General features: G+C 36.2%; 3 protein-coding genes across 10 annotated transcripts; 2 read left to right on the forward strand and 1 right to left on the reverse strand.

Annotated features, from left to right (window-relative positions):
- The first annotated feature begins 154 nt into the window (after positions 1-154).
- On the forward strand, positions 155-2,715 carry LOC140826196 (ubiquitin-conjugating enzyme E2-17 kDa-like). Its single transcript, XM_073188380.1, has 5 exons — positions 155-326; positions 410-488; positions 1,549-1,676; positions 2,026-2,130; positions 2,254-2,715. Exons 2-5 carry the CDS (start codon positions 419-421, stop codon positions 2,395-2,397), a joined length of 447 nt encoding a protein of 148 aa, XP_073044481.1. The 5' UTR covers positions 155-326; positions 410-418; the 3' UTR covers positions 2,398-2,715.
- Positions 2,716-3,056: 341 nt separating this feature from the next.
- LOC140826152 (potassium transporter 26-like) lies at positions 3,057-27,301 on the reverse strand. 8 transcript variants are annotated; one of them, XM_073188326.1, is made up of 6 exons: positions 27,101-27,301; positions 5,417-5,885; positions 5,016-5,066; positions 4,620-4,933; positions 4,056-4,425; positions 3,057-3,954 (listed from the first exon to the last, which is right to left on the reverse strand). In XM_073188326.1, exons 1-6 carry the CDS (start codon positions 27,209-27,211, stop codon positions 3,137-3,139), a joined length of 2,133 nt encoding a protein of 710 aa, XP_073044427.1. In that variant the 5' UTR covers positions 27,212-27,301; the 3' UTR covers positions 3,057-3,136. The 8 variants fall into 8 exon arrangements, with proteins under 8 accessions (XP_073044427.1, XP_073044412.1, XP_073044468.1 ...); XM_073188311.1 differs by lacking the exon at positions 27,101-27,301 and adding an exon at positions 6,825-6,976; XM_073188367.1 differs by lacking the exon at positions 27,101-27,301 and adding an exon at positions 6,065-6,264.
- Positions 22,172-22,817, forward strand: LOC140814299 (ubiquitin-conjugating enzyme E2-17 kDa-like; the record flags this gene model as incomplete). Its single annotated transcript, XM_073173242.1, has 2 exons — positions 22,172-22,300; positions 22,413-22,817. Coding segments are annotated over 2 exons (273 nt in total), but the record flags the coding sequence as incomplete, so codon positions are not given.
- Positions 27,302-27,518: the final 217 nt, after the last annotated feature.

The raw sequence follows: 27,518 nt of genomic DNA on the forward strand, positions 1-27,518 counted from the left end.
ATATGAATATTTATTTATAAATAAAAGACAAATATAATTTTACAATATAATTGTTAAATGATTAATTTCATAGTAAATTAAAATAATAAATTTTAGATCAAGTCGTAACCGCGACGAGAAGCGGAACCATATCCAAGCAGTTGTTATCGGATTTATTGAAATTGGAACCTAGTCAGGCCTAACTTGAACTACTCTTCAACTTTTTTAAATTTTTTATTTTAATAAATATTAATAAACTTTTACAGCGCATTTCCGAACGCAGCAAACGTTTCTCTGCAATTTGTTATTTTCACTTGGCCTGTAGGGGGATCCAATCTTTCTCCGAGGTATGATTTCAGACTAGTTTATTTTGATTTTTTCCTCCCACAAAGTTTGTGAAGAAAACGGATCTGTGTTTTTTCTTTAATAGGAAAAGCTCATGGCTTCAAAGCGGATCCTGAAGGAGCTCAAGGATCTTCAGAAGGATCCTCCTACGTCTTGCAGTGCTGGTAGATTAATTTTCTTTTTGGAAAAATTATTACGCTGAAGAAAAAAGTTTCGATTTTGATTTGTTTATTAACTTGGTTTTTGGGTAACAATAATTTATGATTTTTTTTTTTTTACTTGAAGCTACTTGAGGTTATTTAATCAGTTCTCTTTTTAGTTTTTTTTTTTAGGAGAAATGTAAATTTTTCTATGGAGGGTCTTGGATAATTCGTTGTCGCATTTGCGAACATTTGATATTCGTGTTCAGTGTGTTTTATTTATGTATTTTCTCGTTCAATTTGGTCCCTGAATGACTTTGATAAATGCTTGGATTTTTTCCCTTGATGGTTCAAATTTAGATAACTTTGTTCCTAATATGCACCATAATAAAGTCTGAAAAAAGAAGTTATGAATAACTAGTTTATATGAGCTTCTTTTTTTTATGATGGATTGGTTCTTTGGAAGTTTGTAAGTTCTTTGTCCAATTGAGAAAGAAGCTTTTCAGGAAAACCATCTCAATCTGATGCATTGAGTAGATTTATGAACTTGGGTTGTGGCTTTAACATGCTCTGTGCTAGTTTACTCTCTGTTGGGATTTTGTATATATGTTTCTTAGGTGGGCTAATTAATGAGTCTGCTAAAGGTTTTGATGTGACCAGTTTCTTTCATGAAATGGCCAGTCATATCGAGCTTTGTGATTTATTCATAAGGGATTGATTGAGGCTTCTTTTTAGCTATTGCTGTTGTGAGATTTTGATAACATGGATTTTATCTTATAAACAATCCTTGAAGTTATGGTTGTACAAACCATCTCCGAATATCATCTCTTCATATTACCACATCATTTGTCCATTTATCTTTCATGGTACCCAAGTCATCTCATGTTTTGGCCCAAATTAGAAAGTGGAATGAGATTCTGATGAATTTTCCAAATTTAATATTCTATTTTTTATTTCTTCGCTGCTAATTGAAGCCGGCAAACTACCCTCTTCAGAATCATGAATGACTTACATGTGCGAGAAAACGTAAAAAAAATCTATTTTGTTATGCTAATTTTTGCTTTCCACTTGGCATATATCTCAGGTCCCGTGGCTGAGGACATGTTTCACTGGCAAGCTACGATCATGGGTCCTCCAGATAGTCCATATGCCGGTGGGGTTTTCCTAGTTACCATTCATTTTCCTCCTGACTACCCTTTCAAGCCTCCAAAGGTTTTGCACGCTGACTTGTCTTTCTACTTTCAGTTTCTCTTTCCTTTTTGAGGGCTGTGTTATTTGTGTATTCAAATTAAAGGTGGATTTACGAATTCAAGAGAGATGGAATGTGGGGTGGGGTGAAGTGGGGTGACTTAATGGGTTTCGTGGTAAAACTTGTGGTATTATAAAAGTTGCACTAAATTACAGCAAATAATTCATTCCCCTGCGAACCACAGTACTAGATCTGCCCCTGATCCTAATGATTCGGCCATTAGATTTGCTCTTCTGTTATCATTCCCTAACTTTCACTATGCGGCTTTTTGAATACATTTAAATATGTTGTGTATTCATCTTGTTTTCACAGGTTGCTTTCAGGACAAAAGTTTTCCACCCAAATATAAACAGCAATGGAAGCATATGCCTTGACATCCTGAAGGAGCAGTGGAGCCCTGCCCTTACTATTTCCAAGGTTGTATTTATTACCTACTCTCTTAATTTTGTTTGATCAATCAACTTTCACCAATAATAACATACCGCCGAATGAACTCTCACTTTTCTTATAGTAGTTGAAATGATTTTTTTCCAATTCTAGGTGTTGCTTTCTATCTGTTCTTTGTTGACGGACCCGAACCCTGATGATCCTTTGGTGCCTGAGATTGCTCATATGTACAAGATAGACCGGAGCAAGTATGAGACCACCGCAAGGAGCTGGACTCAGAAATATGCTATGGGGTAACAACTTTTCTCGTTGTATTTTATGTATGATATAGTTAATTTAAATCTATCTTTAAAGTCCTTGATTTGGACAAAATAGAGGTCCAAGAAGTGCCCATGGATTCTCATCCTTCATGTTTAGTTGATCTTTGAAATGTCTCGCACTATTTCTATACTACGTTTGTTCTCTTGTATGATCTTATTCTTGTCTCGAAGCAATTTGTGGGCATGTTATTAATTATTCAGAACTATTCATATTTGGCAAGAAATTAAAATTTCTGGAATCACAAAATGGAATTGATTATGATTCCTTACATTATATTATCCTTAATTTGTTTGTTCTCTTGTATGATCTTATTCTTGTCTCGAAGCAATTTGTGGGCATGTTATTAATTATTCAGAACTATTCATATTTGGCAAGAAATTAAAATTTCTGGAATCACAAAATGGAATTGATTATGATTCCTTACATTATATTATCCTTAATTTGTTTGTTCTCTTGTATGATCTTATTCTTGTCTCGAAGCAATTTGTGGGCATGTTATTAATTATTCAGAACTATTCATATTTGGCAAGAAATTAAAATTTCTGGAATCACAAAATGGAATTGATTATGATTCCTTACATTATATTATCCTTAATTTGTTCCATACATAACGTGCATGTATTGATTCATACATTACTATTGCTAAAACTAAACAGAAACAAGCAAGATCAAACGCCAATAAGCCCTTCTAACTCCCTGTCGTGGACTCCATTCCTTATATTTCATACAACATACCAACTTGCAAGAAATTGTCGGGAGGAATTCTGAGTGATGTAACAGCCGATACACTGTTCTTCTGCAAGAATCTATAGAGATAATTTATAGTCCAACGGATCAGCCAACCATTGCTTTCTTTGGATTTGAGAATCGTTCTTCCCGTAACAAAGACGACCCCTTTCTCGAGTGCGGAATCGAGTTTATTGGCTTCTTCTGTACTTTCTGATATCTCTTTCAGCTTCTCCACGATCAATCCAACAGCATTTCCTGCTAAACTTTGCTCATCTTTATAGCCGAACTGAATCAAACATTTGTAAACTCCATCGAACCCCACTTTCCCGACCTCAAACCGCTCTTCCGGTAGCACAGTCTTGATCGGTAGAGTTCTAATGGTTACGATGATGGTGATTTCCCGAAGAGAATTCGTGTTATGAATATAGTGTCTGATAATTGGTGGGATTCCATTTACAAGATCAGCACAGAACAAACATATACCGGAAGGATGGTGAAGGTCGCTTTCGTATAAGATTTTGTGGAGTTCTTCAAATCCGAGCTTTCTTTCAGAATCATATTTTGTTTTCTTGCTTCTTCCACTGGTCCAAGATAACATGATGATCATGAAGAAAGCGGCAATTGCGAATGGAACCCATCCCCCTAGTGGAATTTTGTTTACCATTGCTGATAAGAAGCAGCTTTCAACGAAAAGAAACGGGATGAAAAAGCACAAGATTAAAAGGAAATTTGTGTCCCAAATGACCAACATCACTAGTGTCACCAAGCATGTGGTTATAAGCATCACACATATGATTGCAACGCCTGCACTACAGAAAAAATACGTTAAAAAAAACTCAGGAAATCTTGAATCAGATGAATCATAATGTTAACATGAATAAAAGATACTAGAGAAAATTTTTCACCATATGCATTGCCTATTTGAACACCTTGTTTGAATCCCACAACAAGAGCAATACAAAGAATCCCAACAATGAAATTGACTTCTGGAGAATAGACTTGACCCTCGTGCGTCGAGGACGTATGGAACATGTTAACTCGAGGGAAGCATCCGAGAGCAAGAGATTGCTTAACGATAGAAAATGTTGCAGTTATCATAGATTGGCTGGCAACAACAGCAGATAAGGTGGCGATAACGAACATCGGCCAGTACACCGGAGTGGGAATGGAGCTATAATATGCGGTGCTTAATTTTTCTGGGTTCTGGATCAAGTAAGCCGCTTCTCCAGAATAACATAACACCAACGAGGGATAAACAAATGTAGAGAAAGCCAACTGCATCGGAAAATCGTTATTTTCTTAACTTGATCTGTAACAATAATCCAAACGTAAATTTTGAACCCGAAATATTGATGCATTAGGTGGGAAAGCCTTGCAATCTTATAAATCGCTCCACCATGACTTGTAGAACTTATGTGAGATTATAATGAATACACTGAGCGGTGCTATTTGGTTGTTATCATTCTAACCTGGATCGATCTTTTGTTGAAGTGGCCTAAATCAGCGAACATTGCTTCAGCACCAGACGTGCACAGAAAGGCTGCACCGAGGAGCTCCCAGCCGGTTCGGCCTCGTTTTTGAAAGAACTTGAGCATGTAGGAAGGTGAAATGCCCTTTAGGATTGAGGGATGGTAGTTGATAATGTTGTAGAGTCCAATTGCAGCATTTGTAGCAAACCACAAAAACATTATTGGAGAGAACGAGCAGCTAACTTTACTTGTTCCAAATCTTTGGAAATAGAACAGAATTAAGAGAAGAAAAACTGCCATGAGAACAACATAATCTGACAAGGAAAAAATAAATATTAGGATTTGCGCCATTATCATGGTACTGTATAATGTGAGTAAACACATTATATATCTTACTGGTTGTAATCTTTGGGGAAAGTGTCTGAATTCCTGAAAGAGCAGAAAGAACTGCAGCAAAGGGGAAGAACACATTCAAGATGAAAATGAGAGAAGGAAACAAAAATTTCAAATATATATCAAGACCGATCGATCAAATGCTAAGGGTTAATTCTATAGGGTTTCGAATATAACTCTTCATATTTGTCAGAAACAAGTTTCTAAGAAATCTCGAGTTTGGAGATAGTTCTACATTTTAACAGATACCAACACAACTACATTCTGCTTTATATTTTGCACTTCTTATTGGTAACTTTCTAACATAAAAAACAAGATCCTATTTCTGTCCATTTTTAAAAAATCAACAAGATTCAAACACGTATGATGGAAAATTTCCGTTATGATTTTCATATAATGCATACCACTAGTTGCTGGTGTAAGAGCTCCATCTCCAATGACCATGCAAGTGCCGAGAAGAACAAAAAACGTTAGAAGAAACTGAGCAGTGTTACTTTTCTCAATAAAAGCCTTGCTCTTATTCTTTATGGTGCTCCCTTGCTGATAATAAATCAAATTTGAGTCAGATGGGAGCTTTGTATCCTGAATGGTGAGGTTGTTTCGGAACTTTATATGGCGACATAGGTACGAATACAAGGCGAAAGTACCGCCTTCTCCATTATCATCAGCACGAAGGACGATGAAAACGTATTTGATCAAGGGTATAACGGTCAACGTCCAGAAGATGATGCTAAAGATTCCAAGAAAATCTTCTCTTGTGGGATTTTCAAGTAGAGAAGAGGGAAGCACATAAAGCGGAGAAGTCCCTAGGTCTCCATACACGATTCCAAGTGTTTGATAAGCTAGGAGCAAAGTTTTTTTTGCATCATATTCCTACACCCAAAAAAAAACATGGAACTTATTATAATCTGCATTTTCATTACATCAATGATTTAATTACATAAATAAACATATATACATAAAAATAATCATCTGAACTAACAAATGAAAAATGAGATGTGCACTACATTGTCAGATTACATTCAACAACTAAAATTAGTGCACTTGACCACCTTCTCGGGGATGGAATTCAATTTCTTAAATCGCGGGACCTCCTCGTCTCCCTCCATGTTCATTAAGATTGTATGTTGTTGATATATGTGAGTGGAGAAAGGTAGAAAGAAAGAGTATTAATATAATCTGAAAAGGAAAGAAATTGTGAGAGAGAACGAGGGAATTAGGACTTGTAAAATTGCTGTTGCATGCATGCTTTGAGAGGGGTGTGGGTGAGTGTTTGCAAGCCCCCCAAAAAATAACAATAAATAATTAAGACAAGAAGTATATGGAGAGGGGAATAAACATAGGAGTTTTAGAAGGGATGTCGATAGAATAAATTAGAGGATGTAAGAGAGCCAGGAGGAATTACATGGGACGACGTGTACATTCAAAGATCTTCATATATTACTACCAAGAGTCATGACTCCACCAAACTTAATTTTCTACCAATCCTAATAATAAACATTTCTGCCGATGACTTACAACTCATCGATCCATCTCGAGAAACTCGATCGAAATAACCTCGACTCAAAAAGGATCGTAACAATAAACATTTCTTGAAATTCATAGAAATGATAAACAAATGTATTTTATTCATAATATTTATATATATAATCATATGTATCCAAAATGCTAGTTCATCCTATATCGGAAAAAAAAAGGACATGCCTGAAATGCTGTTTTTTGAACATTAAAAAAGGCTAATATGCCGTAAATCAAGTGACCCACGTCTGAAAATTCAGGTTACGAAAAAAAAGGATTAAAATTTCATGATACCTTTGATTGTGGAGTATAAGGCAAATATTTTCTGGGTAAATAGTCCACTGAGATAATTTTATGGGCATCACCATTTTCATTCTCAGCAGAAACTTCCATTTCAATTTCATGCGGGGAACCCATAATCCTCGGAGAAACCTCACCAACCCACCGGGTTATTATTACACAAAAATACTTAATGATTTTTTCTACACACACACAAAATAATATATATATATATATATACACACACATTCTCATGCGTGTACGGTCATACCCTAAACAAAAAAGTTTATTACTAAGATCTATTTTTACTGTAACAAAAATTTATTTATCATACAAAAATTTGATCTTACAAATAATAATAACAATAATAAATAGATAGGCGAGAATATGAAAGGATGGAAGTGTGAAAGCAACGGAATTTTGTGTCTTATTAGAGCAATCGAAGAGAGTTGATAAAAAAAAAGTTTGACTTTGTGCATCCAAACAAACATTGGGAATACAAGCCATTAAATAAAATTTTGCCTTTTAAATTAACCATAGAAAAAAGTCATTAATCATCCAAAGTTTGGTGTGTTAGCCAATAATATTGAAGTTTTCTTTAAACCGTGTTATATATATATATATAGTATTGAAATTTTCTTTTAATGTTAGAGTGTGATATATATATATATATATATATATATATATATATATATATATATATATAATATTGATACACAAGCTATAATGATATCGAAGTTTTCCTGAGACGTTCCAGTGTGATATATATGGGGTTAAAAATTGTTTTGTTACATTAAAGCTCCGTTGGATAAATATTTTAAAAACGTTTTATAAAGGTAAGAACTTAAATATGTTTTTTGAAAAAAAATGTAAAATGTTTATTTAAAAAAAAAGTGTTTTCCAAAATATAGTTCTTATAAATACAATTTTTTTTTTAAAAGTGTAATCCAAATATAATTTTTATAAATAACAAATTTATAAGTATTTGTGGGAAACTAACTATTCATTAAATAACAAATTGGTACTTGTAATTTTAATTGCCTCAGATATTGGTACACGCGTGATCCAATCATTTTTTAGTAAAAATTGAATGAAATGCCTATTTTAACCTCATGTATAAAAAAAGATCATATTTATTAATATAATTGTATACTACTTTTAATTAGTCGAGAAAAGCACATATATTGATCCATATTGCATTAATTATCATGCTTGCATACATGTTAAATTAATGGGAAAATAACAATTTTCAACATTATGCATCTTGTTGTTTATTATAAGATAATTGTGGTGAAATTGTTTATGCTTTACCATCTCTGTAGCTAAATGGGCCACTATATATTGGGTCAAGGAGGAACGGGCCGGAAACATAGAAGGGCCCAAATTGAAAGTTGAGGAAATCGTCTTCAACAAACGACAACCTGGACTCGTTGTTATTTTCAGTTGGCCAGTGTTGTTCTTAACTAGGGCATGGTGTGTTGAGCAATCTACACATTGAGTCTATTTTCTCTCTCGAGTTTTTTCTTCTTCTTCTTGTCATCCAAGCTAGTAGTCTAAGAAGATATATGAGTGATTCATTCTGACTCCATATGCTTCTTGTGTGATTCGTTTTAACAAACTGGTATCAAAGCACCAGGTTAGCGAGAAGATAATTGGTTCAGCAAGATTTGATATCGAAATATTCACGGGCAAGAATGATTTCGGGTTATGGCGCTTGAAGATGAGAGCTCTGCTCGTTCAACAAGGAATTGAAGATGCACTTCTTGGAGAAGAAAAATTGCCCTCAATGCTCCACTACAAGAAAAACACCCAACGACAACGCACCTACGACAAAGATTTTTGTGAAAAATCGTTGTCGTATAGTTTTTAACAATTGTTTTAGTGAAAACCGTTGTCGTAGGTGCATTTTGAAAATGGTTATGTAAAAACCGTTGTCTTTTAGGAGGTCAACGACAACGGTTTTCCAAAAACCGTTGTCTTTTAGCATTTTTTTGGGCAAAAGACAACGGTTCTATGAACCGTTTTCTTTTGGTGTGTTTTTTTGGAAAATCGACAAATGTTTTTGAAAATCGTTGTCGATTAGCGTTTTTTTTGGACAAACGAGAACGGTTTTTTTTAAACTGTTGCTATAATTACCATCGCAAAACCGTCGCTAAATTAAATTAAAACAGTCACGAAATAACTATACGTAAACCCGTCGCATGTTTTAATTTAGCAATGGTGTTGCTAAAACCGTCGCTAATTTAGCGACAATTATAGCAAAACCGTCGCTAATTATAGCGACGATTGTAATCTAAACCATCGCTAATTTTAAATAAGTGACGGTTTAATAAAAACCGTCGCTAAAATGAGCGCATGTTTTCAAATTTGAGACGATTAAATGAAATACCGTCGCTATTTTAAACATAAACCGTCGCTAAATTGTCTATAAATATCAGCATACTCAATTCATTTTCTCCACACCACTTCACAACACTTAAAATTTTTTCTCTCTTACACAAAATTAGTTTCGATTTAGGATAAATATTTTCGCTTTAATTTTTTTTAAAAATTTTTGAGTGTTACTTAAGATCATGAATATTGTTAGCACAGTCAGATTATAAGTATTTTTTTTAGATTTATTAAATTATTAAAAGTAATTTTTTTTTATTTTAATAAAAATATTAGCGACAGACATCATTAAAAAACAGTCGCTAATGGGCAACTGTTGCTAATATTGACGATGATTTGGGTTGATTTTCGTCGCTAAAATTAGCGACGTATTATGAAAAACCGTCGCTAGTGAATTTGCAACAGTTTTTTAAAAACCATCGCAAATTGAGCTACAACAATGGTTAAAAACTGTTGTCGTTGAACGGACTTTCAACAACACCCTCAGTTACAACAGTTTTTAAAGGCCTACGACAACAGATAACGTTTTTCTTGTAGTGCTCAAAGATTCAGAGAAGAAAGATCTGTTGGAAAAAGCGCACAGTGCATTGATTCTAAGCCTCGACGACATGGTCCTGCGTGAAGTCTCTAAGGAGAGGAGTGGAGCTGCAATTTGGGCCAAATTTCAGCAACTCTACATGACCAAGTCACTGGAAAATAGACTCTTCTTGAAACAGAAGCTTTATACCTTGAAGATGCACAATTCGAGATCGATTGAAGATCATGCAGATGAGTTTAACAAGATCATATTGGACCTGGAAAATATTGATATCAAGATCGATATCGAAGATCAAGCCCTGCTATTGATAAGTGCAAGCTTTGCACTTAATTTATATAAGAATCCATTTTGAATTATGTTAGTTTCGAATGGTATTATGCGTTTTTTGTTCGTTTTTGTTGTCATTGCAGGAGTGAGAAAAATAGTGCAAAAATAGCAAGAAAACACACCAAGCATAGCAGTGCGAGCACGTCTCGGCCAGAAGGGTGTGCGCGGCCGCGCCACACCACGCGCTACTGCGTGCCCACATGCAAGAAGATCGACATAAGCTTGTGCGGCCGCGCGACATCACGCGCAACCGCGCGAGCACAGAAGCAAGAGAAAACCCGAGAGGCGCACCGACCGCGCCATATCACGCGTAACCGCACGCGCGCAGAAGAGTGCCAGTGACCAGAATGATGCACGCGACCGCGCGAGTTCACGCGCAACCGCGCGCGCCGTGCGTCCAGAAAAATATTTAAATCCGCGAATTAGGTCAGAAACGGAGAGCCGTCATTGGAGAAAGAAGACGCACGATCAGCCGCCTTGGGAAAGAAACACACGAGAAAAACGCTGTTTTGGAGAGAAAAACACACGAGAGAGAGGCGCAGACACGAGACGAAGATCCAGAGTGCGAAGAACGATCACAAATACGAAGAGCGACGTATCTGGGGACGGAGACGACACTTCGGATTTGTCATCTATTCTCTCGCCTTTATATGTTCTTGTATTTCGATGTCTAAACCTTTGAATATGTGTTGTTTTTATTTAAAATTCATCATGAACTAAATTTCCATTTTAGAGATTGACGTAGCTTTGTTTATACGATGATTTGACGTGGATATTTTGATGATTGAATTCCGTTTTTGTTTAATTGTGTTCTCTACATTTATTTCACTGCAATTTACTGGCCATAAATTGTGTGTTGTCTGATTAATTCTAAAACTCGGGAGAGGGACTAGGATTATAGATCATTAGAAACACATCGTTGAATGTTTAAACTTAGATTTTTATTAGGAAAAATTGAATCGAAGTTTGATTGATACAATTTATTCGTCACTTGGGAAATGAGGAATAAAACACGTAAATGTTCTTAGCCATTAAATAATAGGAATTCATGAAGTTAAATACAACCAGAAGAATTATCGTAGAAACTTAGTGAAATCATTCCTCTAGATATTCTATCTCATTGTTATTTCTCCAGTCGGCAATCAAATTAATTCATTGTTTTCAATTAATTCGTTCAAACAAACCAATCTGGTTATTGATTTTTCTAGATAAAGTCTTGACTATTTTAATTACAAGCATTGATATATATTTTATTTACACTCCTCGTGGGATCGACACTTGTACTCAAAAATACATTTTACTATAACTTGACGTCGTGCTCTTGCGAGCATTCAAGAAAATATGCAACAGCTATTGTTACGGTCTCTTCCTGATATTTATGAAAATCTGAGAGATACAATAATATACGGAAGAGAATCCCTCACGGTTGAGGAATTACATTCAGCTTTAATGTCCAAAGAATTGAATAAACGATCTGACATCTTCAATGAGGGACAAATCGAACGGCTGTTCGTAAGAGGACATATCGAAATGAGGATATTTAAACCAAAAATAGATCTCAATCAAGATCTAAGACTAAGTTCTAAAGGAAAGTTCTTCTTGTGTCATAAGGAAGGACATTTTAAAAGGGATTGTCCACAATTAAACAAGAAACACAAGGAGAAAGAGATGGATTCAGGTGATGTGGTTGTAGCCCAAGATGGGTATGAATATGCAGATGTTCTTTTGGTCACTTAGAAAGAACAGAAAGTGAGTGGATTCTAGATTCTAGAAGTTCTTTTCACATGAGTCCTCATAAACACTGGTTTTATGAATTTACCAACATTGATGGAAGTTACTCATTGAGAAATGATGTGGCTTGTAAAGTAGAAGGAGTGGGATCCATAAAGGTTAAAGTTGTTGATGGATGAGTCAAAACACTATCTAAAGTTAGATAGATTCCAGGCCTCAAATGGAACTTGATCTCACTTGGAGCTTTGGACAAACTTGGCTACTGCTTCAAGGGAAAAGGAGGGGTACTCACTGTGGCCAAAGGTACCTTGGTATTCATGAAAGGAAGCATAAGTAATGGCCTCTACATCCTTGAAGGAAAGACATGTACTGATAACATGGTTCTCACTGTCACGAATACAATTGACAAAACTATACTATGGCACCTTAGGTTGGGTCATGTGAATGAACGTGGATTACATGAATTGTGTAAGAAAGGAGTCTTTGGAAAGGACAAGTTAAGTAACCTGGACTTCTGTGAACATTGTGTTCATGGAAAACATAAATAGGTCAAGTTTTCTCTAAGGCGATTCATAGGACAAAAGCTACCTTAGACTACATACATTCTGATGTTTGGGGGCCCTCCAAAACACTTACACATGGGGGTGCCAGATACTTCATCACATTTATTGATGACCTCTCAAGGAGAGTATAGCTCTACACCATGAAGCATAAAATTAAGCACATCAGAAATTCATTGAATGGAAAAACTTGTTGGAAAACTAGATAGGAAAAAAGATTAAGAGGTTGATGACAGATAATGGTATGGAGTTTGTGGAAAAAGAATTCACGGAACTGTGCAAGAAGCATGGAATTTCCAGACAATTTACAGTAGAGCACACTCATCAACAGAACGGGTTGGCCGAGCGCATGAACAGAACACTATTGGAAAGAGTGAGATGCATGCTCTCTAATGCCATGTTGTCAACGAGTTTCTAGGGAGAAGCTGTCAATACAGCTGCGTACATAATTAATAGGTGCCCATCTACTGCCTTAGATCTCAAAACACCCATGAAAGTCTAGTCTGGAAGACCAGCAACCTATGGACACCTTAGAGTGTTCGGTTCAACTGAATATATGCATGTGAGTGATGGAAAGCTTCAACCAAGAGCCAAGAAGGTGATTTTCTTAGACTAACCAGATGGGGTAAAAGGTTACAGAGTATGGCTTCAGGATGGGGTCTGGGAAAGTGTGTGATAAGCAGAGATATTACATTCAATGAAGATGATCTACTGCAAAAAAAAAAAAAAAAAAAAATCATTGAATGAAATTACTGTATCGCATGGAAACAATAAAGATGGTTTTCATTCTAAGGTGGAGCACACAACACAATCATCGGGAGATGAAAAGTCAGAGCAAGGTCAGCAAAAAGAGACAGTAAGTGAGGAAAATCTAGAGAAAGAGGATCTAGACAATTATGTACTGTCAAGGGATAGAGAGAAAAGAGAAATAAGACCTCCAACAAGGTTTGGCTATGCTGATTTGATAGCATATGCACTGAATGTGGCAGAGAAAATAGGTGGAGACGAACCAAGAACTTATGATGAAGCCATTAGGTGTCAAGAAAGGACACACTGGATTACTGCCATAGAAGAAGAGTTGACCTCTCTGTACAAAAACAAAACATGGATATTGGTGAATCTGCCAAAGGGACATAATTTGGTGGACTGTCGGTGGATTTTCATGAAAAATGAGGGGATTATTGATATTGAGAAACCAAGGTTCAAGGCTAAGCTTGTTGCAAAAGGCTTCACACAAAGAGAGGGAGTGGACTTTAATGAAATTTTCTCCCCGGTTGTAAATAACACTTCCATTAGAATTTTATTGTCCCTGGTGGCAGCTCAAGATTTGGAGCTTGAACAGATGGATGTGAAGACTGTCTTTTTGCATGGCAACCTCGAATAAACTATATACATGAGACAACCGCAATGCCATGTGATATCAGGTATGGAGGAAAAAGTATGTTTACTCAAGAGATCACTCTATGGACTAAAACAATCCCCTCGACAATGGTACAAATGATTTGACAACTTCATGATTGAATATTGTTTTACCAGAAGCCAATATGATAGTTGTGTGTACTTTAAGAGGACATCGAGTGTATGCAAATTGTTTTTGCTATTATACGTCGATGATATATTAATGGCGTGCAAAGAAATGAATGAGATTCTGAGGCTGAAGGATCAATTGAGCAATGAGTTCGAAATGAAAGATTTAGGACCTGCAAGAAAATCCTTGGCATATAGATCCAAAAGGACAAACTGAACAAGAAGATGTATTTTTCACAAAAGGGATACATATAGAAGGTACTTGAAAGGTTCCAAATGGACAAGTCAAAGGGAGTCACAACTCCGTTGGCAGCTCATTTTAGACGTCCAGTGATGAATGTCCAAAGACCTCAGAGGAGTGTGCTCATATGATGAGTATTCACTACTCAAGCACAGCAGAGAGTCTCATGTACGCAATGGTTTGCACCAGACCCGACCTAGCTCATGCTTCAAGTGTGGTTAGCAGATTTATGTCACAACCAGGAAGAAAGCATTGGAGGTTGTGAAGTGGCTACTGCAGTACCTTAAAGGGTATGTAAATCATGGTCTAGTATATGGTGAGAGACGAACAACTAGTGAAAATGAGTTGGTGGGATTTGTTGATGATGATTATGCTGGAGACCTTGACAAGAGAAGATCAACTTCTGGTTACACTTTTATTTTGTGTGGAAATTTGATAAGTTGGAAAGCTACTTTACAGCATGTTGTTGCATTATCCACTACGGAGGCAGATTACATTGCCGTCACTGAAGCTGCAAAGGGAGCTCTATGGTTGAAAGGTTAGAACTGTTAAGTGATAAGGTGGAGGTAACATTGTTCAGTGACAGCCAAAGTGCTTTACACCTGACCAGAAATCCGAAGCATCATGAACGTCAAGACACATTGATGTAAGGTCACACTTTATCAGGAATCTAGTGGAAGAAGGAAATATTGAAATGAAGAAAGTATCCACAAAAGAAAACCCAACTGACATGCTTACAAAACCTGTGACAAGTGCTAAACTCCAACATTGTTTAAGACTCATCAATGTTGGAAGTGTGCCTGAGCTCTGAGACATCAGAGGAATTGATCAGGGACCATAAGCTAAACCAAGGTGGAAATTTGAGGTGAAATAATTTATGCTTTACCATCTCTATAGCTAAATGGGCCACTATATATTGGGTCAAGGAGGAATGAGCCGGAAACATAGAAGGGCCCAAATTGAAAGCTGAGGAAATCGTCTTCAACAAACCAGTGTTGTTCTTAACCAGGGCATGGTGTATTGAGCGATCTACACATTGAGTCTATTTTCTCTCTCGGGTTTTTTCTTCTTCTTCTTCTTGTAGTCCAAGCTGGTAGTCTAACAAGATAAATGAGTGATTCATTCTGACTTCATACGCTTCTTGTGTGATTCGTTATAACAATAACAAGCATATTCATCATGCTAAATACAATTTAATAAATTTAATTTAACATATTATGAACTCTAAAAATTGTTATACAATTTTCCTCCAAAATTCATAACATCTAAGTATTTTGTCAATTATAATCCGAAAAAGTATTATTCAAGGTAAAAAATATTAGCTTCAAATTTATACACAAACACTATTATAAAACAAATTTGTAAAAATTATAAAGCCAGTATATTATAAAACTGTTGGGAAGGTGGAATGAATAATTTGTGTGGCGATAAATTAAATTAAAAAGAGCGTTATTTATCATACATGTAAAAAATAAATAACATTTGTATTTTATGTTTATTGATAAAATTATTGCTTAATTATAGCAATGATCATAGATCGTAGGCTGACTCAACATGAGTCTCAACTCATATTCATGCACCACTATTAGTCATGAGTCGTATGTTAGTCCAGCTTGAGCAATAACTCATAGCCATGCATTGTCACTGATAGAATATATTACCCCTAAAAAGTGGTTTTTTCCGTCCCAAGCACTCGAACTTAGGGCTTACAGGATTAATTATCTAGATTCCTAGAGTTTTTGGTATCGAAAAGAGTCCATTTTTCAGGGATTATGATATTCTATAACTAACGGTACATGGAAAATCCCGCAAAGGAAAAAATCCTAAAGAGAGTCCGTTTATGAGAAAAGACCCCAAGAAATCCAAATCGAGATATCACATGTTCGTTGCATTAGTATTTGTCATTCAATTTATTTTAATATATGAATGGGCTTTATAATATTTTACCTCCTAAAAATCAATTAAAATCAGATACAGATGCGTGCTCCTTTTGATTCTTGAAAAATTACATAAGATCGATTGAGACATAGTTATTGATTTACAATAGCTCGGTTTTTGAAATATGGAACATCGATTAATTAAATCGAGTTTGGTTTTCAAATCAAGCAGGAGAAAATCAAAATAATTTTTCGTAAAAACCGATTAAATATTTTGATAAAACATTTAAAAGATATTCAAGCTAAATGTAAAAAAATTTTGGTTGAAGAACTTTATCAAACATTTGATATGCAATATTTTGATATTTGAAGAACACTTAAAATGTTTCAACATTACATCTTAAAAAACAGTAGCAAGCAAATAAATGCAATAGATAAATAGACGTGCATTTTTTTATGGGTGTTTTGAGATTAAAACTCCAATGTCACCACTTTTTCATCTAAGGAAAGATCCGCTTGAACACTTTGTGTAAGAACCGTGTATCGTATTATCATAAATTCTATGTTGATTATCGATAATTCATGAAATTGTTATGCTATTAAGTGTATGAAGTATATGATTGACAATGAAAGTGAGAAATAGGTGGTGATAATGAAATATTGTATTAGAAATTGATTTGTGTTTGAAAAGTATGATGAACCACAATGGAAAAACGACACATTTTACATTTTTCAGCATAATTATTTGTGTATTAGTCCCAATGAAATGAGACTAATTTCATTAGAAAACGAATACATAATACTAAAACTTTCATGTTTTGAGTTTTGTCCAAATCCATTTAGAAATAAGGGCATAATCATCCCGAAATGTAACGTGTGTATTGCAGTTTCTGCACTGACACATTTTTGTAGAATGACCATAACTCTCGTGTCCGATATCCAAATTGTGTGAGACTAGTGGCAAATGAAAGCCAAGAACTTTCATGTTGGTCACGTTTGCTAATTAGAAACTTAAAATATAGTTTTGGACATAACAAGTCATGTTAGTGTGCAACTTAATACGCGCCCCAGTGTGTGACCAAGCCAAAATGTGTTCGGCCATACCAGGCACGCCCGAGCGCCAGATTTCTATTGCCTGGGCAAGATTGCACATTATTTAAGTTGATAAGAACGAGTTTTTGCGTTAAATCCTTTCTTCTTCCTTTGAAGTTTCGAGAGGAATAAGTTGGAATCGAATTCTACCGTCCGAATCTACCTCGAAACATTGTACAAACTTGAAATAAATTATATATTCAGAATCCTCGCGTCGAGCGCTTTCTTTTGAGGTAAGATTCTTTTGGTTTCAGCAACTTTAATTATTGAAATGCTGTTATATCATGTATTTGAAGTCGAGATCAATATATGCGATAGAATAACCGACAAGAAACTCGAATTCGAAGTCGGAATTGAATTATGTTATGAATTTAATTTGATATGAATTTTCAAAGTTTCAAAATATATTTGAAACTTATATTGTTAATTTTGAATGATTTTATTGATTGAAATGAATATGTTATTGATTTAGATAGATTTTTATGCTGAAATCTAAAACTACAGTGGACTGGAAACGAAGAATTAAAGTATGTTGCGATCGAATAACATACGACATATATCTGTATCATATGATATATGTTACATTGATTTGACTGAGAATATATATATCTATATGCCTTATTTGTTGAGTTGATGTGGCATACATGACACACACGTTGGGATATGATCCTTGGATACCTTGATATGATTGGATTTGATTATGGGGTTTGTAAACACGATGCTATGTTTGACATTAAGTGGCCCTTAAAATATAGTCATTAGTGGCCCCGATGATTGATTGAGATTTGGGATTTGATGGCGATTTGTCGACGCTATCATATGATCATCTCTTACGGCCGGTGTGTCAGCTCGAACAAAGATTTGATAGCGATTCGATTGATTCTGATATATGTTCAGTGGATGGTCATTTGACCTGATACCTCCACGACATACATGCATTGCATATCATAAATCACTGTTTAGATAGTTGTTGTATATATTATGGTTGTTCCATACGGAGCTTTGCTCACCCCCAAGGGGGGTTGTTGTCTTTGTGTGTGGACAATGACAGATACTTCAGGTTATCAGGAGAATACTTCTAGAGGGAGTCACGGTTGATTTGAGGTTCAGTGGTCTATCCTAGTATATATATATACTGGAGCATGTCTCGAGGGTATGAGTTGTTTGTATGTAGTTGGTTTTGATTATGTGTGGGCATATTTTATGATGTGAGATGAAATACTATTTTTGTAACGTCCCGAAAATCAGAAATTCTACGTGAACCACATGCAATCAAATTATTAAATTTCTTTGGTATTTTATTAAATTATTTTAAAGCATAAAATGCATGTTTATTTTATTAATTTGTGTATAATAATTTTTATGCATAATTCATGCATGATAGAATTTATTTAACGAAATTTTAAACGTTCATGCATTAAAGATTTTTAAGTTTCATTTCCTGTTCGAACGAGAAACGGAGACCGGAGAATTTTCAGAAAAATTATTTTAACTACATGATTCATTTTATTAATTAATATAAGATGTTTTAAAGGTATTTTTCTAGAATTGGGATTTATTGGGTATTTTTACCCGCATGATTTTAATTTTTAACGGTACGTAAATTTTATCGAATTGAGGGACTTTTTGAAGGTTCGGCGATTATTTTCAAAAACTTTTCAACACGAAATATTTTTCGGGAGTGTGTTTGGATTTAATGGACCTATTTTTAAGATTGTTGGGCTTAAACTCTTGTAATTTAAAATAAAAACTAATTAATATAATTGTTAGTGAAACATTAATAATTAAATAACCCTACATCTTTTAATTTGAGATTCAACAACCGGCACACTTCCTTTTCACTTCTTTTTCAAGCCAACTATCATTGTTCTTTTCTTTCCCTTCATTAAATAAATATGGGTCTCGGTTCTACACTTGCATTTCAAAGAAAAACTTCATCTTGAATCCTTCACATCGGTCTTGCTCTCCAAACATCTAAGGCACGCATTGTATCATTTTTTCTGCTTCACACTCGTTTTATATACTGCTGAATGTTTTTTTTTATGCAAGTTTCGATCCCATCATGTGCATAAAGGATTTCTGATTTCTTGTGGGTTTTCTTGCAATATATGTTGGTGGTTCACGTTTCTTTTGTGCTTGGTTGCAAGGGGGCTGCCGATTTGTGGTTGTCTAGGGACAAAGTTGTTGGGTTTATGGTGTTTCGATGGTAGGAGCCTAAGGAATACACGGCACTTGGTGAAAGCCGAAGGGATCACGCATGTGGCTAGAGTGTCGGGTGGTTTGGTGTACGGTTTGGGATAGTTCAGTCGGGTGATCGGGTTTGGCCGCGAGTGAGTGTTGTTGGGTGGATGGCGAGTGCGAGTGCTTATCGATTTGCATGGGACTGTAGGCTATGTTTAAGTGAGTCCTCGGGCTGGTCACGGTCCAGTAGTGGGCTGGTACAGGTTGGGTTCAATCTAGAGAGGGCTAAGTTCGAGTTGGCTAGGTACGACACTAGAGTTTGAGGCGTTCGTCAAGAGCGGGTTCTGTCCAGCAGCTTTATGCTACCGTTAAGCTGGTTTAGGAGGTTAATTAAGGTGTTTTCGGTGACCCTTAGGGGCTAGACAAGTGAGGATAGTGGTGGGTAGGAATATTAAATATGTTGGAGACGTGAATTGGGAAGAAAGGCTTGCATGAGGTGGCAATATAGGGTAGGACCGAGTGTTTTGGACACATTCTGAAATTTTAAGCCGTGAGTAGGAGGATCTAATGACATTGATTTAGGACCTTTAAAGTGTTTTAAGATATGACAATAAGTTGGAAAAAATTTGGTTGTGTTTTGATTCGATTCGGGTTAAAACTAGGACCCGGTTCGAGTTTTAAAACAAAGCGATTAAGTTTTGTTTGTGGGCTCGAACTTACGTCTGAAATGCTTTTAAAATATTTTGGGATATTTTAAGGAGTTTGGTAAGCTTTGGGTCAATTTTAGAGGTCCAGGGGTCGGGTTTCCAGGGACAAAATGGTCATTTTGCACCCAGGGCGAGATTTTGGTCCTGGCAGCGCACTGAGCACATTTTATCATGTTTTAAATGTTTATGCATCATGAATATGATTTTTATGAAATTATGAAAATACGTTGCATGCTTGATTTTAATAAAAAAATTTACGTATATGCATGATTTTGATAAGTGATGAAAATAATGATGTTTTTGAATGATGGGAGTTGGTTGTGACTGACGATATATGTTTACGATGATATGATTGGAGATATCGTGAGGGAAAAGGCCCCAGAGGGAGCCCGTTTACGGGAGAAGGCCCCAGAGGGAGCCCGACGATCGTATTTCCATTGACATGATATGATGAGCTGAGGCCCGGGCTCAGTGGGCGGGTAATGCTGTCGCTGATGTCCCCTGCCACCGGGTACCACGGTTTTTATAGATGGATCAATCGATAGAGCTGATACGATAGAGCTGATACGAAAGTCACAACTAATGAACTGAATTCAATTGAAAAAAAAATGTATACGTATATGGTGACATGAGATGACATGATTTTACACGATATGATTTTACACGACACGTATACGTATATGATGACATGATTTTAATACGATATGATTTTACACGACACGTTTACGTTATGCTTTTAAGTTCATGAAAGATATGTTGAGTATGATATTTTTCACTGCTGTGTGCTATGTATATGTACTTGTTATTCCTGGTACAGGTGTGTTGAGTCTTTAGACTCACTAGGCGTGTGTGTTGCATGTGAGCTAAATGTTGAGGAGACTGGAGGTGCCGAACTCTGAGTAGGCAGACCTGGTGCGGTGACACGACCCGAGGACCACATGTTTTCCGCATTACGATTTATGAGATTGAGAGGAGATGAATATTTTCATACGTTGATGATTTTAAGAATTTTATAGGTTTATGTTTACGTATGATTTTGGATGAATTTGGTTAATTTAACTGAACTATTTTTACGGTAAGATAAATACGATGATTTTAAATGTTATTTCGAAAATGAGAGCTTTATATTATAAATAATAAATAAAAAAAATTTCCGCACTTTTAAAATGAGTGAGACGTTACAGTTGGTATCAGAGCAAGGTCCTGTATAGGGTTGTGCCACCGTCAGCTTCTGCCGCTCAGTCTTCAAGCCTCAAGTCTGTAAGCTTTTATGATTTAAATGTTTTAAATGATTTACTGTTATCACCTGCATTATTTCATGATTTACGCATTATGATGATTTACTGCTTATGTTTAACTGTTTATACACCGTAAGGTCCACTAATTTCAAAACTAGATTAATTGCATGATGGGTTATGTTTTAATTGGACTGTAATCACATATGCCTCCCAGACGCGAGCCCAGGATGGTTAGAATGGATGATATCCCTGAGGATGGCAGAGGGCCTCCACCACCACCGCCAGGGGACCCAGCTACCCGAGTTCTTGAGGATATGGTTAGACTTTTGGAGCGGGTGCAACAGGCTCCTAGGCAACAGACTGACATCTTTGAGCAGTTCCGTAGGCTCAATCCGAAGGAGTTTGGGGGTACTACTGATCCATTTGTTGCAGAGGGATGGATTAGGTCGTTGGAGTTGCATTTTGATTATCTGGGGATGAGGGATGGCAACCGGGCCAGGTGCGCCATTTATATGCTGAGGGATGACGCGTCCCTGTGGTGGGAGGGAGCCGCACATGCTGTGGATGTGGCTACCCTCACATGGGCCAGGTTCAGGGAGATGTTTTTCGGGAAGTATTTCCCAGCTGACGTCAGGGGCCGCCTGACGAGAGAGTTCATGGGCCTCCGACAGGGGGATCTATCTGTGGCGGAGTTCATCCGCAAGTTTGACAGGGGCTGCCACTTTGTGCCCATGATAGCAGGAGATGCCGCCCAGAAGCTGAGGCATTTTATGGATGGACTGAGACCCACTCTCCGCTGGGACGTCATGCTGATGAGGCCGGCGAGTTATGATGAGCCCACTGCCTGCTACTAGATCTGCCCTTGATCCTAATGATTCGGCCATTAGATTTGCTCTTCTGTTATCATTCCCTAACTTTCACTATGCGGCTTTTTGAATAAATTTAAATATGTTGTGTATTCATCTTGTTTTCACAGGTTGTTTTCAGGACAAAAGTTTTCCACCCAAATATAAACAGCAATGGAAGCATATGCCTTGACATACTGAAGGAGCAGTGGAGCCCTGCCCTTACTATTTCCAAGGTTGTATTTATTACCTACTCTCTTAATTATGTTTGATCAATCAACTTTCACCAATAATAACATACCGCCGCACTTTTCTTATAGTAGTTGAAATGATTTTTTCCAATTCTAGGTGTTGCTTTCTATCTGTTCTTTGTTGACGGACCCGAACCCTGATGATCCTTTGGTGCCTGAGATTGCTCATATGTACAAGATAGACCGGAGCAAGTATGAGACCACCGCAAGGAGCTGGACTCAGAAATATGCTATGGGGTAAGAACTATGTTTCAGTTTGGACAAGGGGATGGCCAGCTTCAACTACTTTTCTCGTTGTATTTTATGTATGATATAGTTAATTTAAATCTATCTTTAAAGTCCTTGATTTGGACAAAATAGAGGTCCAAGAAGTGCCCATGGATTCTCATCCTTCATGTTTAGTTGATCTTTGAAATGTCTCGCACTATTTCTATATTACGCTTGTTCTCTTGTACGATCTTTTTCTTGTCTCGAAGCAATTTGTGGGCATGTAATATATTAATTATTCAGAACTATTCATATTTGGCAAGAAATTAAAATTTCTTGAATCACAAGATGGAATTGATTATGATTCCTTACATTATATTATTCTTAATTTGTTCCATGCATAACGTGCATGTATTGAATCACACATTACTGTTGCTGAAGCTAAACAGAAACAAACAAGATCAAACTCCAATAAGCCCTTCCAACACCCTGTCAAGGACTCCATTCCTTATATTTCATACAACATACCAACTTGCAAGAAATTGTCGGGAGGAATTCTGAGTGATGTAACTGCCGATACACTGTTCTTCTGCAAGAATCTGTAGAGATAATTTATAGTCCAACGGATCAGCCAACCATTGCTTTCTTTAGATTTGAGAATCGTTCTTCCCGTCACAAAGACGACCCCTTTCTCGAGTGCGGAATCGAGTTTCTCGGCTTCTTCTGTACTTTCTGATATCTCTTTCAACTTCTCCACGATCAATCCAACAGCATTTCCTGCTAAACTTTGCTCATCTTTATAGCCGAACTGAATCAAACATTTGTAAACTCCATCGAACCCCACTTTCCCGACCTCAAACCGCTCTTCCGGTAGCACAGTCTTGATCGGTAGAGTTCTAATGGTTACGATGATGGTGATTTCCCGAAGAGAATTTGTGTTATGAATATAGTGTCTGATAATTGGTGGGATTCCATTTACAAGATCAGCACAGAACAAACATATACCGGAAGGATGGTGAAGGTCGCTTTCGTATAAGATTCTGCGGAGTTCTTCAAATCCGAGCTTTCTTTCAGAATCATATTTTGTTTTCTTGCTTCTTCCACTGGTCCAAGATAACATGATGATCATGAAGAAAGAGGCAATTGCGAATGGAACCCATCCCCCTAGTGGAATTTTGTTTACCATTGCTGATAAGAAGCAGCTTTCAACGAAAAGAAACGGGATGAAAAAGCATAAGATTACAAGGAAATTTGTGTCCCAAATGACCAACATCACTAGTGTCACCAAGCATGTGGTTATAAGCATCACACATATGATTGCAACGCCTGCACAATAGAAAAAAGACTTAAACAAAAACTTAGGAAATCTTGAATCAGATGAATCATAATGTTAACATGAATAAAAGATACTAGAGAAAATTTTTCACCATATGCATTGCCGATTTGAACACCTTGTTTGAATCCCACAACAAGAGCAATACAAAGAATCCCAACAATGAAATTGACTTCTGGAGAATAGACTTGACCCTCGTGCGTCGAGGACGTATGGAACATGTTAACTCGAGGGAAGCATCCGAGAGCAAGAGATTGCTTAACGATAGAAAATGTTGCAGTTATCATAGATTGGCTGGCCACAACAGCAGATAAGTTGGCGATAACGAACATTGGCCAGTACACCGGAGTGGGAATGGAGCTATAATATGCGGTGCTTAATTTTTCTGGGTTCTGGATCAAGTAAGCCGCTTCTCCAGCATAACATAACACCAACGAGGGATAAACAAATGTAGAGAAAGCCAACTGCATCGGAAAATCGTTATTTTCTTAACTTGATCTGTAACAATAATCCAAACGTAAATTTTGAACCCGAAATATTTGATGCATTAGGTGGGAAAGCCTTGGAATCTTATAAATCGCTCCACCATGACTTGTGGAACTTATGTGAGATTATAATGAATACACTGATCGGTGCTATTTGGTTGTTTTCATTCTAACCTGAATCGATCCTTTGTTGAAGTGGCCTAAATCAGCGAACATTGCTTCAGCACCAGACGTGCACAGAAAGGCTGCACCGAGGAGCTCCCAGCCGGTTCGGCCTCGTTTTTGAAAGAACTTGAGCATGTAGGAAGGGGAAATGCCCTTAAGGATTGAGGGATGGTAGTTGTTAATGTTGTAGAGTCCAATTGCAGCATTTGTAGCAAACCACAAAAAAATTATTGGAGAGAAAGAGCAGCTAACTTTACTTGTTCCAAATCTTTGGAAATAGAACAAAATTACGAGAAGAATAACTGCCATGAGAACAACATAATCTGACAAGGAAAAAATAAATATTAGGATTTGCACCATTATCATGGTACTGTATAATGTGAGTAAACACATTATATATCTTACTGGTTGTAATCTTTGGGGAAAGTGTCTGAATTCCTGAAAGAGCAGAAAGAACTGCAGCAAAGGGGAAGAACACATTCAAGATGAAAATGGGAGAAGGAAATAAAAATTTCAAATATATATCAAGACCGATTGATCTCAATTGCTAAAGGGGTTAATTCTATAGGGTTTCGAATATAACTATTCATATTTGTCGGAAACAAGTTTTTAAGAAATCTCCAGTTTGGCGATAGTTCTACATTTTAACAGATACCAACACAACTATATTCTGCTTTATATTTCTTATTGATAACTTTCTAACATAAAAAACAAGATCCTATTTCTGTCCATTTTTAAAAAAATCAACAAGATTTATACACGTATGATGGAAAATTTCCGTTATGATTTTCATATAACGCATACCACTAGTTGCTGGTGTAAGAGCTCCATCTCCAATGACCATGCAAGTGCCAAGAAGAACAAAAAACGTTAGAAGAAACTGAGCAGTGTTACTTTTCTCAATAAAAGCCTTGCTCTTATTCTTTATAGTGCTCCCTTGCTGATAATAAATCAAATTTGAATCAGATGGGAGCCTTGTATCCTGAATGGTGAGGTTGTTTCGGAACTTTATATGGCGACATAGGTACGAATACAAGGCGAAAGTACCGCCTTCTCCATTATCATCAGCACGAAGGACGATGAATACGTATTTGATCAAGGGTATAACGGTCAACGTCCAGAAGATGATGCTAAAGATTCCAAGAAAATCTTCTCTTGTGGGATTTTCAAGTAGAGAAGAGGGAAGCACATAAAGCGGAGAAGTCCCTAGGTCTCCATACACGATTCCAAGTGTTTGATAAGCTAGGAGAAAAGTTTTTTTTGCATCATATTCCTACACCCAAAAAAAAAGGGAACTTATTATAATCTCCATTTTCATTACATCAATGATTTGATTTCATAAGTAAACATATATACATAAAAATAATCATCTGAACTAACAAATGAAAAATGAGATGTGCACTACATTGGCAAATTACATTCAACAACTAAAATTAGTGCACTTGACCACCTTCTCGGGGATGGAATTCAATTTCTTAAATCGCGGGACCTCCTCGTCTCCCTCCATGTTCATTAAGATTGTATATTGTTGATATATGTGAGTGGAGAAAGGTAGAGAGAAAGGTATTAATAGAATTTGAAAAGGAAAGAAATTGTGAGAGAGAACGAGGGAATTAGGACTAATAAAATTGCTGTTGCATGCATATTTTGAGAGGGGTGTGGGTGAGTGTTTGCAAGCCCCCCAAAAAATATCTAAGGTGAGATAGTTGCGGTAATATCTACAAGAATTTTGTGCATTTACAGTGACAAGTTTACATAATCAGATTTTGTGCATTTACAGTGACAAGAATTTTGAAGCCTATTTACAGTTGGTTATATTTTTTCCTCTCAATTTTTGATATAATCTATCTAATCCACTGAAAGGGGTGAATATAATTAACCAGCCCATTTGATCATCTTTGTGTAGATTTCTTTTTTTATGTGACTCAGCCAAGCCCCACAAATTTTGATTGTTTCTAGCTGGTCTTTGTCGGTGAAGAAGACACCGAGTTGATTTTTCTTGTGGGCGAGAAAAATCTTGTTTTATTGAATTTGCTTTATATTTGGGTTTAGGATAAGAAGGAATAAAGCATCTGCCTAAAACTGGGATACATGGCCGTAAAATAGTCTATGATTTCATTTTCTTGCTGTTTCTTTAGATTGATTATACATGCATAAGTGATTAGGCATGAGTTCTTAATTCACAGGGTTGTCACCTGTGGGGAAACTGATAGATTTGATTTTCTGAAAGTTTCAAATTGTTATTTGATTTGTTTTTACTTTTTAACTATTCTTTTTCATTATCTACTGATCAAGCCTGAGTTTATTGTCTTTTAGAAAATTAAAAGGCCTGGGACGGAATAATTGTTGATCTTCAATAGTTAAGTTTGTGACGGATATTTTGTTCTCTTTTCTGAAGTCAATGCCTGAGTTAGAAAAATTTCAGTCTTTTAATGTATTTTTCGTTGCTTTTGCATTTTTCTTCATGACTTTTAATCATCAATTGATATGTTCATTTGTCTTTGAATGGATTTGATCATTTTTTCCTAGTGATCGTTCATGGAGATTACCTTGCAACTATAATATAGGAAAAAAAAAAGGATTAAAAGTCCATACCTTTGATTGTGGAGCATAAGGCAAATATTTTCTGTCTGAGATAATTTTATGGGCATCACCATTTTTATTCTCTGCAGAAACTTCCATTTCGATTTCATGCTGGGAACCCATTATCCTTGGAGAAACCTCACCAACCCCGCCGGGTTATTATTACACAAAAATACTGAATAACTTTTGCTTCATACATCTATATATATATATATATATATATATATATATATATATATATATATATATATATATATAACTTTCACGCTTGCAACCTTTCATATTTTCGGCTATTTATTTATTATTACTAATATTATTTGTAAGATCAAATTTTTGTATGATAAATAAATTACGTGAGATTTGTTAAATAAATTTTTATTACAGTATAAAGGTATGACCGTACACGCATGAGAATAAAAATTTATTTAAC

The sequence above is a fragment of the Primulina eburnea genome, chromosome 1, assembly GCF_022965805.1.
Source record: "Primulina eburnea isolate SZY01 chromosome 1, ASM2296580v1, whole genome shotgun sequence".
In the NCBI taxonomy this organism is placed as follows: domain Eukaryota; kingdom Viridiplantae; phylum Streptophyta; class Magnoliopsida; order Lamiales; family Gesneriaceae; genus Primulina; species Primulina eburnea.